The sequence below is a fragment of the Grammomys surdaster genome, unplaced genomic scaffold (genome assembly GCF_004785775.1).
Source record: "Grammomys surdaster isolate TR1022 unplaced genomic scaffold, NIH_TR_1.0 126906, whole genome shotgun sequence".
NCBI classification, from domain to species: Eukaryota; Metazoa; Chordata; class Mammalia; order Rodentia; family Muridae; genus Grammomys; species Grammomys surdaster.
In genome coordinates, this window is record NW_021621692.1 from 1,140,876 (window position 1) to 1,157,129 (window position 16,254).

Below are 16,254 nucleotides of genomic sequence, written 5' to 3' on the forward strand. Positions count from 1 at the left end.
GTATTTATAAGATATTTTAAATTGATCATTACAGTACCAAAAATTGGGGCTTGTGTCTGCTAATTCTCCTGGTCAGTCACTGCCTCAGCATGCATTGTTTTTCTCTGTCTCTCAGTTTTGTCTTGATTTAGTGGTTTGCCGTCAGAGAAGCTAGTAGAGGCTTTTTGATATTATCATGAAAAATTGCCTCTCTAGCCTCACTACTAATTTAAAAGACTATAGTTGATTTTACTAATTTCTTTGCCTTATACAAAGGGAAAATTTTAAGATAATTATAAAAAAGAAAGGCCAGAAGTATGTGGAATTTGAGTTAAATAGGTTCCAACCAAACTGATTTAAAAAAAAAAATTACTTTTCCTAGTTCTGATGCAGTGTGTGACATAGTTTTAGAGTGTGTGGGTGGTGGTGGAATGTGGTGTGGTGTGTGTGTGTGTGTGTGTGTGTGTGTGTGTGTGAGTGATGTGTGCCACTCACTAACCATCATTGCTTGTCATTCTTTTTTGCCTCACTATATAGCAGATTCATATTCAGCCCTATGGTGGTGGCTAGCAGGTCTCGGTGATACTTTCATAGACGAAATTGAGAGCTTAGCCCTCAGGGAGACTCTGCAGCCTTACTTACTAGCTGTGTGGGTACAAGGATAAGTCAGTCACTTTTCCCTTTCTGTCCAGCAGTTCAAAAATTCCTTTTCCATATATTAAGACTGGCATCATGTCCCATGGGGTATCCATACTGAAGTTTTGAATGTGTGAAAAACACTTTCTTTCACCTTCGTGATTGGTGCCGTCATCCCACCCACTCAAGGGTTGCTATGTGCAGGAGGGAGGCAACCGTAATGGAGGAGTTTGTTCCAGACTTGGGTCAATGGATGTACAAGTCATGCTTAGTGAAGGAAGGTTTTATAATAGCCACTTTATATCTGGTCCATGCAGACATATTATTTATCCTAGTCTTCTCAAGCATGTGAAATTTCTTTCCTTTGTCAAAATGATTGGTGTTTTGTGAAGTTGGTGTATGCAAAGTCCTTTTTAAGAGAATCTAATTATTAGTATTGAACTGAAAAGTAATATTGGGAGAATAGTGAAATTATTCTATGGATAAGCATGTTTCTGTTGTGAAATATGTAAGTCTGAATTCATATCACAGTAGATTTGAGATTATTGGTGTTGGGTTTTTTTCTTTTTGAGTATCCATATTGTCCAGTAAATTTCACGAATTCTCTCATGCAGGTTCATGAATTGCAGAGTGAACTTGATAAAGAGAAAGAAGATGCTCAGAGGAAGATCCATAAATTTGAGGAAGCTTTGAAGTGAGTCAAAAAAGCAGTCACAAAATATTTAATATTTAAAAAATTGCTCTCACTTGGAGCTGGAGAGCTGGTTGAATGGTTAAGAGCTTCTCTTCCCACCAACCTGGGATCTAGTCCCAGCACCCACTTGGTGGCTAATGGTTTTGTATAACTTTGATACATGAGTATAATGACACACCAGCAGGCAAAATATCTATACAAATAACATAAAGGTAAAGTTAAAAGAAAAATTAAAAAACACAAGTTGCTTATATCTCACTGAGACCCAAATTGACTAGATTGTGAGTGTCATGTTCAGAGTAGCCATGTGGGGTATTGCTTCACACCACTTTTCCATCCTGGATCTCTGTTTTCAGACGTATTCTACTAGTTGATTTTAGTAGAAAAAGCAGTTCAGCTGTTCATATGTGATAGGAATGAGAGAAAATAGAACTTAGTAGTTTCAGATGCTTCCTTCCTCTTAAGTGGAAACACATTTTTACAAAATGAGATTTAGGCCTTTGGTCCTTTAGAAATCCCTATGAAGATTTTGTTGGGTACTAGAGTGTTTTAGTTATCATGTTCACAAATGGATTACTATCTAAGAATTGCTTAGAAGGTTTTATCTCCTGACCTGTCATGTGAAGGGCCTGGCATTAGAGCTTGTCTTTCTCCATCCATTTACGTAGGTTGAAGGGACTCTCTGACTGTGTTTGCTTTTTACTGTGTAAGTTTCAGCTGGGACATACTGATTTACTCAATAAATACTCAGTTCTTATTGTGTGTCAGGCAACATAAGAAAATACATTCCCAGAGGCTCATAAAACCATTTGGTAGGTTATTTAGGAGCTTCAGCAGTTGCTATACAGAGCAGACTGGGTTTACCTGGAGCAAAGTCAGCATAGCACCTGATCCAAGGGATTCAGGAGAGGGGCTTCCCTGAGTTTTGTGTACCTAGATAATTTTTCTTTCCTGAACCTCCAAACCAGAGTCATTTACAGAAGTGCCCCAAAGGGTCCCTCCTATCAAATACACTTCCTATCACATTCTCCCTGGGAGGCTGCAGCCCAGCTCTTCCCCTTGCTTTATTAGTAAAATGCATTGGCTTACTTGCTAAATGAACATTTTAGGATAATTTATGTTCTGTGACATCACAAGAAGTAATGTTTGTATCCACAGAAGGACTTATTGCTTATTTGCTCACATCAGCTCTGAACCAGATGCCTTGAAGGGAATCAAAAGGCAAGCAGTTGTACTCATTAAACATCAAATTGTCATCTTGATTCATGACAACACTAACACTCATCAAGGGCTTGAAAGGATCATACCAAAAATAACACATTTTATTTGGAGTTAAAATAAACTATTTTAGACCTTTAAGTAAAATTTCCTGGTAGATTCATTCATTCCTCCCATACCCCAGGTATGGGAGGAATTGTCCCCATTTTGAACAATTGGCTGATGGTCTTAACAGTTTAGCACCTAATAGAATAGCAATAATCAAGATGGAAAATAACAGAGGAAGTTATCATGAAGTCAGAACTTGAGAATAAATAGCAGAAGCTGGATCTTTTCCAAATGGAAAATATTCCATGGAGTAGCTGTTAACTGCTTTTGATCTAAGAATTGTGCTGTTTTGTTTGCCTAAGTATGATTTCATTTTGCAGCCTATGATGTAAAAACTTGCCTTGACTTCTTGCAAGCTTTTTTCTTTAATAAATATACACAAAGGTAAAAATAATCTAGTGTTTAGACCATTGTGTTATAATCTCATGTAGTTATTCTTCTTCATTTCGTTTAATAATGGCTGTTTCTTATGTGCAGTTAAATGGATAGTACAAGATGCCAGAGAAGCCAGAAGTATGTGTATGTAAGTTCGTATTTGAGTATCTAACAAGTATAGCATAAGTCAGTGAATTTAAAACATATAAGCAATAATCAGAAAGACAGATTGCTAATAGCAGGCCTGTCAGAGAGGAGGAGCTCTTTACCTGATTTCACTGAGAGTGGGGACATGGGACGCTCTCCTGGATTTTGGTCTTGTCCTGTTTGGAGATCCTGCCTGCCACGCTGGCCTCATTTCCTTTCCATCTGTGAGCTTATTGAGCGTGCTTGTCTCCCATCTCTGCCTCATGTTTTTAGATCTGCTCCTCCTGCGTCTTAGTTCCCACATCTCAGGTCTTTTGATTCTCTCACAGAATTCCATCACAGATTTCTGTAACCATGTAGATGTATTCCTGTTAATTATGATGCTATATTGATTAAGATGTTAGTGGGGAAATTTTGTGACTTTATTATGATATAGTCATGCCAGAGACTTGATGGTCTGGGGAGTGTATGAGAAGATCGTGCTGATCCTATCTTTAAGCTGTTGAAATGGCCTAACTTAGTATTTGCTTTCATTTCAGCTTGATATTTCAAAGCTATTGTTATTGAAAGGTTCATATATTTGTGATCACATACTAGTTACTTTTCTTGTCTCTGTGACAAATATCTGACAGAAACAACCCAAGAAAGGAAAGACCCTTTGATACTTGGCTTTAGAGATTTATTCTATCATGTCAGGGAGGGTATGGAAGAGCAGAGTCAGTCATTGGATGGCAGGAGAGGAAGCAGAGGCAAGAATGCCTGCGTCCTGCTGGCCCCTACCATGTCTTGAGGCATGGGGTGGCGTTGCTCACATTCAGGATATCTCTTCCCTATCCTGTTGGTCCTCTGGAGATGCCCTTACAGACATGCCACAAGTATTCCTCACCACCCTTCTAGGTGCTTCTCCGCTCTGGGATATTGATAATGAAGATTAACCATCAGAGACCACAGTCAGTATTTCCCTTTGAATGTAACTGGAAAGCTCACTGACTGGTTTTAAGATCTAGAATTGCTCTAATGTTGCTGACTACTACCAGTCTGTATTTTTGTTTTCTATAGGTTTGATCATTTTCTCTTCTGTTTCATTTTTATTGTAGAAAGTAATTTTAATGCCTTCATGAAACTAAAAGTTATCTGAAACTTTAAGTGCTAATGTCATGAACTATATGTGGTTTATATTTTTCAACGATAAGTAAATAATACAGGAAACTCATTGACTAACAAGTAGAAAAATGCCTGCATATAACAGAACCATTTAGTGTTACTGTTTGGACTAATTCTGCAATACTATTGCCTCTGCCTTGGGGCAGTTAAAATTTGTCAGCATGAAAAGGAACCTGGGCTTGATTTTGACCAGAACAAAAATAACTATATAAATACAAAGTAAAAATCTCTCAGCATATATAGATGGTATGTTTTACTTCATCCATATTTCAATATTCCTGTATTTATCAAATTTAAAGCTAAGTTGTGGGTACTATAAAAGTAATAAGGCATAATTTGAAGTAGTGCAGAAGTTGTCTGAAGTAATCAGTGAGGTGTTTAAAAATCATCTGTTTGATTAATAACTTTTTCAAGGGCTTTGCAGTAAAATTCAAAAGATGACATGAAACAAATAGTATCATGTCATGCTTTTTAAATTTTTTTTTTTTGCTATTCCATATGAATTTGAGAATTTCCTTTTCTAACTCTGTGAAGAATTGAGTTGGGATTTTAATGGGGATTGCATTGAATCTGTAGATTGCTTTTGGCAAGATGGCCATTTTTATTATATTAATCCTGCCAATCCATGAGCATGGGAGATCTTTCCATCTTCTGAGATCTTCTTCAATTTCTTTCTTCAGGGACTTGAAGTTCTTGTCGTACAGGTCTTTCACTTGACAAGGACATATGCTCAACTATGTTCATAGCAGCCTTATTTATAATAGCCAGGAGCTGGAAAGAACCCAGATGTCCTTCAACTGAGGAATGGATTCAAAAAATGTGGTATATTTACACAATGGAGTATTACCCAGCTATTAAAAACAATGAATTCGAGAGGTTCCTAGGTAAATGGATGGAACTAGAAATTATCATCCTGAGTGAAGTAAGCCAATCACAAAAGAACACACATGGTATTCACTCACTGATTATTGGATATTAGCCCAGAACCTTGAAATGCCCAAGATGCAACTCACAGGCCACATGAAGCGCATAAAAAAGGAAGACCAAGTGGGGGTGATTCAGTTCTTAGAAGGAGCAACAAAATACTCAAGGGAGCAAATATGGAGACAAAGTGAGGGACAGAAACTGAAGGAGGGGCCATTTGAAGACCTTTCCACCTGAGTATCCATCCCATGTGCAGTCACCAAAGGTAGATGCTGATGTGGAAGTCAGGAAGTGCATGCTGATAAGGGCCTGATATGGATGTCTCCTCAGAGGCCTTCAAGAGTCTGACATATTCAGAGGCAGATGCTCACAACTAGCCATTGAACTGATCATGAGGTTCTCAATGGAGGAGTTAGAGTGAGGACTGAAGGAGCTGAAAGGGTTTGTGGCACCATGAGGAGAGCAACAATACCAACCAACCACAGCTCTCAGGGTCCTAACCACCAGCCTGGGAGCACTTACGGAGGGATCCAGGGCTTCAGCTGAATATCTAAGAGTGGAGGGCCCTGCCGGGCACAGGTGGAAGATGAGATCCTTGACCTCATGAAGGCTGGACGCCCCAGGGGGTGGGAATTTGAGGGTGGGGAAGTGGGAGTGGGGGGGGGTAGGTGGGGGTTACATCCACGGAGAAGAAGGAGGAGGGGTAAGGGGATGGGGGGTTCCCGGGTGGGTGGGGGATGGGGTAAGGGGATAACATATGAAATGTAAATAAAATATCCAATAAAAAAAAACAAAAAAAAAAACAAAAAAAACCAAAAAACAAAAAAAAAAAAACAAAATTTTTTTTTTTTTGCAATTTTGAAAAGCACACATTAAATATATTTTATACTAACACTGCATAGACAAATTTTTCTGGTGGTACTAGAAATATAAAGTAGTAATTTATCTATCTCACAAATGTAAATATGGAGCAAAGAAGCCTCATACAAAATAGCCCATTCTCTACTGTCCAAGTTATACGAAACTTAACAGAAAGATACAAGTCATAGACTGAGGAAGAGAAGAATCGATGTGGGTAACATAAAAGTGTGCACATCCATGTGTGTGTGTGTTGGACATAGTCTTCTATCCAGCTTTCACTGGTCAGAAAAGACACATGTGTGAAACTAGCCCTCCACACACACCCTGGATCAAACAGAATTTGACTCTTCAGTGGTGTCTGCAGAGGGTCTGATGTGAGTTAAGGAAGGCGTTTCCTCTCTTTTGCTCAGCTCAGACACTGAGAGCACACTTCCCATGATCTACCTCACTGGCTGAGGAAAATCTGACTCCAGTGCTCTAAGTCATGCATCTGCATATTAACCAAGGATAGATAATTGAGCAAGTGTTGCAAAGACACAATGTGAGATGTTCTTAGTGACCTATTTGACTAAATTTACATACAAATATAGGTAAGCATGTGCACATACACAAAAGTATTCTCTCAAATCAAGGGTTTTTTTTTATCTGTAGCTTTCTTGAAAATGTCTATATTTTCACATGTTAACTGCCTTTCTAGTAAGATTTCAGTTACATATAGAGTTAATGTGACAAGGTCTAAATGGGGCTTTAAAGCAGTTCAGTTCAAAGTGTTCTTGAGTTTTGTTTCTATTTGAACCATTAAAGCCTACTCTCAGTGCTATAGCAGTCAACGAAATGTTCACTATCTCATTGAAAGCCCTTCTAGGAAGTTGTATGTGTATGAAATTAGCAGACAATCTTCTCTGCCAACTTTTTCTAGTTTTTCTAGTTAAAGTTAGGAATTACATAAAATACCCTTTTATGTTACTTTTCCAACAAAATGAGCTATAGATTAAAAACAAATAACATGGCCTCTCACTTAACATGTATAGTATTTATAATCTTTTAGTAAGTGGAAGAACAGTTTACTCCTAAAATTATTTTCAAAATAGGTTTTATTTATGAACATGATTGGGGAAAACTTTCTATAAAGCTGTCTTAAGCCTCCCTTATCTCTGGTTGCTTGTTTGCTGTTTTGAATCAGCATTTATAATATTATTGGCAACAGGGATTAATTTTCAATTGGGAATGGTTTAAAAATATTAAAGCTGCAAAGTTATAAGGACAATGTTTCTGTCCTGGTATTTTTTAATGAACAAATACTAACAGAATCCTAAATAATCATGTGCCTACTCAAAAGGGAGCTTTATTTCAGTGGACTTTAAAAACACATGTTTTCTTCTCGCATACATTGTATCCTGACTTCAGTTTCACCTCCCTCCTCTCCTTCCAGGACCACTCCTCCTCCACTTCCCATTATAGAAGAGCAGACCTTCCTTGGATATCAACCAAACATGGCAGAACAAGTTACAATAAGACTAGGTATATACTTCATATCAAGGCTGGATGAGGTACCTCATAGGAGAAAAAGGGTCCAGGCACAGGCAAAAGAGTCGATTCAACTTCTGCTCCTACTGTTAGGAATTCCACAAGACCAGACTACACAACTGTAATATATACAGAGGATCTAGGTCAGACTATACAGGCTCCCTGATTGGTGCTTCAGTCTCTGTGAACCCCAATGCACCCTATTTAGTTGATTCTGTGGGCTGTGTTTTTGTGGTGTCCTTCCTCCCCCATTCCTCCAAATTTGCTTGGCTGTGGGTCTTTGCGTCTTCTCCTACCAGTTGCTGGATGAAGCCTCTCTGGTGACTATTATACTAGGCTATGGTGTACAGGTACAGCAGAATATCATTAGGGATCATTTCATTGACTTTTTTCCCAGTTGTTTGGTTATATCCTAGCGCTCTGGGCTATCCAGCCCCTGGTTCCTGGCCATCCAAACACTATCAGGATACTAATTCTCTAAGACCACCTTGTAGATTCCAGGGTGTTTCCAATGCACTTGGTTTCTGTCCTGCCCTCCAAAGTCCCCCAGTTCCAGTTGTCCACTTTGGATTAGTCTAGACCTTGAATGGCAGTGATCATAAACTCTTACAGTAATTCAACAATAAAACAATCTATCTATGAGAAATATCATTGTAGTAAAATGAGTCCCGAATGACTTTAGACCTGTCATATTTTCCTCTTACTCCGCAGCTCATTCCAAAGGGGAATGTTTTTTCTTACACGAGGTTATGTTTGAGCAGCCTGTCCTGGGTTCTTGAACGAGCTGTGGATATTGACAGTGTCCACTGAGAAACTGCCAGTTTGTTTATTATTAGTACAATTAAAGTGATTGTGACTGCACTCCTTAGCCTAGCTCCTGCTGCACCGTTGCAGTTACCCTGAGCATATGCTAGCCCTGGAGCACCTGCAGAGTGAGAACCTGCACTGCGTGTGCTAGGCTTTATCTTTGAGGTTTTCTTAGATGTTTATAGCTGCCTCTTCATTTTGAATTTCAGAATCAGGTTTTGCAGAAATTCTGTATGATTTTTTTGTTGGATTTTTAATACTTTTGCTTTAAATTTTTGAATAATAAATAAAATTATTATTTCCCTTCTATAGTGAATATATTTCTCCATTAATTTGTCTATCTTAGTATCTTTTATTAAACATTTAACACTTTTTCTATATTTTATATTTGTTTTATTAATTTATGTTTAAGTATCTCATAGGACAGATTATTATATTTTACCTTTTTAAAACAATTATAGTTTTAAATTTTGTATCCCTCTGAACATAAAGGCAGTTAAATATGAATGGTTTTATTTAAAAGTTTTGTTTTATTCTATTTTCTTTTTTTTTTTTTTTTTTTTTTTTTTTATTGGATGATTTATTTACATTTCCTATGTTGTCCCCTTACCCCATCCCCCACCACCCCCTCGGAACCTCCAATCCCCTCGCCCCTCCTCCTTCTTCTCTGTGGATGTAACCTCTATCTACACCCCCCCCACTCCCACCTCCCCACCCTCAAAATTCCCACCCCCTGGGGCATCCAGCCTTCATGAGGTCAAGGTTCTCTTCTTCCACCTATGCCCAGCAGGGCCCTCCACTTTTACATATTCAGCTGAAGCCCTGGATCCCCCCCTAAGTGCTCCCAGGCTGGTGGTTTAGACCCTGGGAGCTGTGGTTGGTTGGTATTGTTGCTCTCCTCATGGTGCCACAAACCCTTTCAGCTCCTTCAGTCTTCACTCTAACTCCTCCATTGAGAACCCCATGATCAGTTCAATGGCTAGTTGTGAGCATCTGCCTCTGAATATGTCTGACTCTTGAAGGCCTCTGAGGAGATATCCATATCAGGCTCTTATCAGCATGCACTTCCTGTCTTCCACATCAGCATCTACCTTTGGTGATTGCACATGGGATAGATATATTCTATAATTTTCAAAGTTTAAAAAATTTTAAAATAATTTACCTTGGACTTGCTTTGTGCATAGTATTAACTACACAGTCATCAAATATTTATAGTTTTTTTTCTTTCTGTTTCAGTTTTTATGGTGTCTCTCTCTTAGCTTTCTGCTTTATTACAATGTCCAATAAAATCTTTCATGTCATCATGGTGATGGGCAAGCTGAGGGCAAGGCATTCCGTTTGTCTAAAGGGTTTTGCTTGGCACATTGTAGCTGATAAAAGGTCCCCTTGTTCCTAGTGTGCTAAGAGGTTGTTTTTGTTTGTTTTGTTGTTAGTATTTTTCTTTTGTGTCATACTGAAAATGACATGCTAGGCTTCATGTGTGCTTGACAGACATTTTACCCTTGCCTTGATACGAATTTTTATATTTTTAAAATTCATGAGTTGATGTTACAGCTCTCAGAAACATTCTGCTCATTGAAACAATCACAGAACACTGTGAATATTTTACTATAAAATAATGTAATTTATGAAATAAGTCATATAAATACATAAATGTGGTTTCAAATGTTACACTTTAAATTTCTTGGATAAATGCTAGTTGATCACATTGAATGGTTTTTAAAAATTTTGCTAGATCCAGCTTGCTAAATGTTCCCCAGGATTCTTGTGACTGTGACAGGTTGACCAGTACATGACTTCTCTTCTTCCCACAGAAAGAATCATCTTCTGGTTTACGTCAGCACTTTGCTTCAGACTGTCTTGGACAGCTCTTTTTGTGAGGATACTGTAGTTCCCACTTTAGTGTTTCATGAACATATTGCCCGTGTACATTCATTGTTGTCTTTGGTAATCTTATTAAGTCCCCAGTTCAAGTACCATAGCATGATACAGTTCACATCCTTTTACTTGGCCCAGATCCCTCTGCTACACTCTACAATCTTTATTTAGCCACTTTATTTTACTGAGTTACTTTTGTATTTATTAGTTTTGAGGGATTTTCAAAATATGTTCAAAATATAATTCTTTTATTAAATAGTTGAAAAATATTTTCTCCCAATTTGGGACTTTTCATTTCATTTTTCTCAATTTATGGCCATAAAAGCATATTTACATGTATTTATTGGGGTAGGAGACAATATGTGTGTGGGGACCAGGGGATGCAATATGGAGATCATAAGACTGCCTGCTGTAGTTTCAGAAGATGGGGCTTAGTGTCTCAAGTGCCTTTACTCACTGCACTTTAAGATGCCTCTCAAGGGCATAGGTTCTTGACTTGATGCAGTCTAGGTATTTGATTTTGTTGTTGTTGTTCCTCTATAGAGTATAGGGTCTGCTGTCATAGCTAAGAAACATTTTTTGATAGCAACTCTGATCACAAAAGTCTTCTCCTATGCTTCTGGAAATCATACATTTTAGGTCTCACCTTTGTATGTCATTGCTCTGCTGCGTTGATGTTTTCATGGTATGAAATGCCTTTCTGTGTTCACTTGGAGCTCATTTGTTTCATGTGAGATCTTAAAGTCCTTTGTCTTTCTCTTTGGGAATGATAAATTGTTTTATCATTATGGTGCCCATGCTATTAACTTATTGTCTTTATTCTGTGATACACTCTGAAGAAATAGGAAGTTAATGTTATGCCCTTGCCATTTCATCAGTCTGTCTTCTTTCATTCAAGTGCCTCTCACTTTTCCTGCTGTTTTTTGTTGGATCTTTTAATAAGCTGTTTTGATGGTAGATTTTTCCTGAGTGTATCTCAAATGTTGTTCTCTTTTCCAGGTTCTGCAGTAGCTTTCAGGCTTCAGTTTTTATTTTACCCTTCATTACTTTATTTTGAACGGGCTGGACCTCATCTGGTTTTAATGCTCTATTTATTTAGTACACACTTAGAGAGCTCCCATAGTTTGTACACCTTCCTGGGTTCTGTGCTATACAATCTGGGAGTACACTGTCTGCCTGTGCTTCATATGGACTTGTTTAATGTCTGTGCTCTTGTACAGATCAACGACTGGATAAAAACGTTGCTCAGTTGCCAGGAAGTGCAACGTTTCTAGGAAAATCGCCTGCAGATCCTGTTTTACTCAAGATGCACCTTTTAATGACCTATCATTTGAGTCTTTGATTTTTCTGAATGAATGTGGGTTTACAATTGTCAGTGGATCTTCAACCCATATTCTTATCTGGTTTCCTATCCATCTTTTTTCATTTAGTTGTAAAGTTTGCAGCACTCTGTGTCTAGCACACCAGGATCAGACATCCTATATTCAAATCCAGTTGTTTTCTGTGATGTCACCATAGTACAGTCCCCACTACCAAGTAGTTTAATATTTTTAGATGCAGGACTTTTTATTTGAGAGAGATAGGAGATACCTTTCTAGCTCCAATTCTAATTCCTAAAGCAAATTTCATCTGGTTTCAGGTTCGGCAGTTCGTTTGTTTCTAGCCTCTGCTTTTACTGGAGTTTTCTTTATTGAAGGGTTTCATCAGCTTACCTATATGATGCTGTATACTGTTATCAAGATGTTTCCTTTTATTTCCCATTCTAGGTATTATAGTGATCACTTGGAGAGACAATTTGGGAGATGCTAAGCAGATGTCATCTTTTTTTATATGCAGCTAGAACTTAACTTTGCCCAGAATTTTTGGCTAGATTTCTGAAATGTGATCGTACACTCCTGTGCTCTTTATAATTACATAGTTCAGTCCCTGTTCAGTCAGTACCATCACTTTTGGAATCAATTATTGAGATTCAATATAGATTCAATTATAGATTAGTTTGTGGCACTAAAATCTAGTTGCATGCTGACCTCTTCTTGACTTTGAAACTTGATTTCTTAAAGAAGTCCTTGATCTCAGCTTGCTTTGTGGTCTTTTGCTTCTTTTTCAAGAGGATATAGGGAAGCGTGTGGAGCTTGGTGACCTCCTGAGAAGTGCTGCACGGTTAGCTTTCTGCAAAATTAATAAGAGAATCAAAGGCTGACTCACCATCTCCCAAATGACTTTTTTTTTTACTCCAGGAAAATCATCATATTCTCTGTTGCCACAAGGGTTCTTTGATTTTTCACACCATCCGATGTAAGCTTCATTAATATAATAGACTGCAGACAACTCCTTCTGAGCTTTTAGCTCTTAAAAAAATTGTTCTTGGCATTATTTGTTCACAAAGTGTTTGGTGTCACCATTGTTGTTACTATTAGACCAGTAGTTGGTCCTCCTCCACCTCTCTGCTCCTCTGTCTCTAATTACACATGAAATCGGTTCCTAGTCCATTCTCTTGGATCCAAGCTACAGTATTGTTTCTGATTTCATTAAGGTTCTTTCCTTAAATCCTTGGCTTCTGCATTTTTTAATTGAAGTTTTTATGTACCAGGTTTTCCATCTATTAATTGCTTCCTATTACAAAAAATACTGCATCTTTCTCTATGTCTGAATTATGATGTAAGATGCTGCCTAAGTCTTTCAACCATATTTATCTTCTTAACATTGATAGATGCATAATTCTCCAACTTAGAACCCTTCCTCAACATTACTTCACTCTAGGTCTCATCTCCTTTACTTTTAAAGCCAGTTTCCTTTAAAGTATTATTTTACTCATTTCCCCCACCTCACCTCCCACCCCTCAGCCCCAGCTACTCCGCCTTTTGTTCTTCTATCAAAACTGTCCTGCCGGAGTTTCCAGAGACTTCTATTTTTGTTGTTGTTGTTATGGCCTTGTTCTTCTTGGGCTTTTTGACTCAAACCATTCTTCCATTTTCTTCTTTCCACTCAGTATTCTCTGTTTGTTCATACCTCCTCATCTGGCTCTAGGTTAGTTAACTATACACTGAAGTAGGCAATGGCTTAATGAGCATCCTTTGATAGCATCAGTGTGCCTTGAATGTGTGTGTCAGACTTGAACTGCTGGCTTCATTTTGTTTATGTCACTTATTAGGAGAATATTTGATTCATATTTTCCATTTCTAAACCTCTGTTTTGAAATTCATTGAGTGAGATCTTGTAGGCTCATAGCTTTCTGTGTCACTTTCATCTGTGCGCTGGTGTCTCTTGCTCCTCCTGTCATTTTCGAAGTTTTCTTTTCTTCTCTATTTAGTAGTTTCTCATCCATTCAAGCTTTTCAACAGACAGTGTGCATTTCTGCACCAGAGGCACCTTTCTTTGGAATACAGATTTAGTTTGTACCATGTTGAATTAGCTGACAACATCATAATATTTGGGGACCCCAAAATGATTTCTGGATGTTTTGAAACAAGTTCTGTGAGTATTGAGCTGTCATTTCTTAGGGACACATGTAAAGTTAACTGCGTAGTTCAGAGTCAAGGTCATAAAGAAGTCATGGTTGCTTTCAAAGAATCACAGTTCCTTGAAAACAATAAACAATATACTAAAGTAACAAACAGCTAGTAGATTCATTTTTAACCCTTATGTTTGTAAACTTAAAAATTATACTTTAAAGTGAGTTAAAAGGAAAAACAGTAATAATCATCAAACATTTAAAAATGAGAAGTAATGAAATTGTTACTCATCCAGTGTTGTAGACTATCTCTAAATTTCTTCCTAGAGATATATTAAATTTTTCTTTCTAGCTAGAATATAAAACTAAACATGAAAAAAATTAGAAAGTAATGTGAAGGGTGGACATCAGGCTGAGGCGGCTACTCGGTGAGCATCAGTCTTGCGAGGTAAGCATGAAGATATGAGTTCAGGTTTGTAGCACCCAAGTAAAAGCAGAAACAGCAGCAGTGGTCAAAGGATGGACACAGGTCTCACTGACCAACCAGTATAGCCAAACCATGAACTTCATGTTCAATGATGAGAGTCCAAGGCGAGACCCCCTCCCCTCTCCCAGCCGCCAGGGAAATTGGAAACAGTGTAAAGATTCTCCAAAAATAATGTAAGAAAAGAAATAATGAATGAATCAAGACTCCATGAGAGTAGTCAAGAAGCAACCAAAAGGCGAAACTTATACATCAGAAGAATGAAAACAGCCAAGTACCATAATCACACGCAAGGCATACAGTCTTTAGCTGATTCATCTGATTTTCATTGTTTGGCCCCTGTAGGTAATTTGTTTTCCTTTTTAATTTTTCTTTCTTTGTTTGTTTTGTTGTTTTTTGTTTTTCCAGACAGGGTTTCTCTGTGTAGCTCTGGCTGTTTGGAACTCTCTGTACACCAAGTTAGCCAGGAACTCAGAGATTCCCCCTACCTCTGCCTCCTGAGTGCTGGGATTAAAGGCTTGCTCTACCACCAGGGTCCCTGTAGGTATTTGAATTAGGAAACTTGCTGTGCTTTTTTGCAGCTATAGCTTTTTTTAATTATTTATTTTACATGGATGGGTGTTTTGCCTGGTCTGTGCACCACATGTGTGCTTTGTGTGCCTGGCACTCTAGAGGCCAGAAGACCACACAGGATCCCCCGGGACTGGTCATGAGTCTCCATGTGGCTTGGAAGTTAAACTAAGATCCTCTGGAAGGGCATCCAGTGCGTTTATCACTGAACCATCTCTCCAGCCACTTAGCTATATAGTTCTTTACTGTGTAAGGTAAAATTTGTGTATCATAAATTATTTTAAATTGAGCAATTTAATATCACAGGATTGTACATATCCTACCTTTATATAGTTCCAGTTAAGTTTTAGCAGCACAAATAAAGCTCTGAGTCCCTTACACAATTACAGTCATCTACTCCATGTTTCTCCTATGTGGGTAATATTACATGAGGAACATATGTCATAATCCCTTTATCCATTACTGCTGATAGACATTTGGATTATTTCTACCTTTTAATCATTGTGAATAATGCCACTATAAGTTATCAAAGACAGTTGCTCTTTTCAGTTCTTTGAGTATATGCTTAGATGTGGAATTATTGGGAAGGCTGGTTGTCCTGGTACCTGGCTTCTGTTACTCCTCCTGAAAATTATTCTTGGGCAGTCGGCACAGCTATGCTTTTTTACTCTAAATGGAGCTACTGTAATAGCTCTCATAACCAAAATGTCACTGACGTTTTGTATGGGCTTTCCAGTCATTTGACAATGATACTTTATCTAATTTTCTTTATATTCAACAACATAACCCTGGATTCAAGTGTTGTTTCCAGCTCACAACATTATACCTAGGAAAGTATGGCCGTGTAAATAGTATTTCTATCAAGTTGGCATAAGTAGTGTGTGTGTTATCCTTCTTTCTCTACTTTGGGGTTGTATTGCCTTCACTTTTATGTCATACCAATGAGCAGAATTCTCTGTTAATTAATGATGAAAGCGCTCTTTTCCAGTTTATATTTATATCTATACATGTATGACTGTCAAAATGAAAAGAGGAAACTAAAGGAAAGCATTACCACTTTGTACTTTAAGGTTACAGTAGAATTATTAGATGCATGTCTCAAAATTAATCTGAATGTATATTTATTGTATATATCAAACAGGCTTTACTTTAATAATTTATAAGTAATTTGTTCAGAATGTTATAGTTTGCTTTTCTTGAAACCAGAATTAATTGTATTTAAAGTTTGATGTTAAACCTAAATTACTAAAAGACATTAACAAGAATTTACCTTTATAGGTGGATTACAGTTATTTAAATTTGTATACCCATTGCAGCGTATGCAGTTTTGTATACTGTGTTTGAGTATGTAAATATTAGTGTATTATGTTTTTGAAAATTATAAAAATAATACCAATGATAGTGAAAAGAAACCAGATCTTCACCGGTGCA

At 37.6% G+C, this 16,254-nt stretch overlaps 1 protein-coding gene across 2 annotated transcripts in view; it reads left to right on the top strand.

Moving 5' to 3' along the window:
- Window positions 1-16,254, top strand: part of Cep112 (centrosomal protein 112) — a 406,791-nt gene that overhangs the window by 103,498 nt on the left and 287,039 nt on the right. For both annotated transcript variants that reach the window (XM_028761272.1, XM_028761273.1), the window contains one exon: window positions 1,230-1,309. In XM_028761272.1, the coding sequence (XP_028617105.1) occupies window positions 1,230-1,309 (80 nt within the window). The remainder of the gene's footprint in view (window positions 1-1,229; window positions 1,310-16,254) is intronic.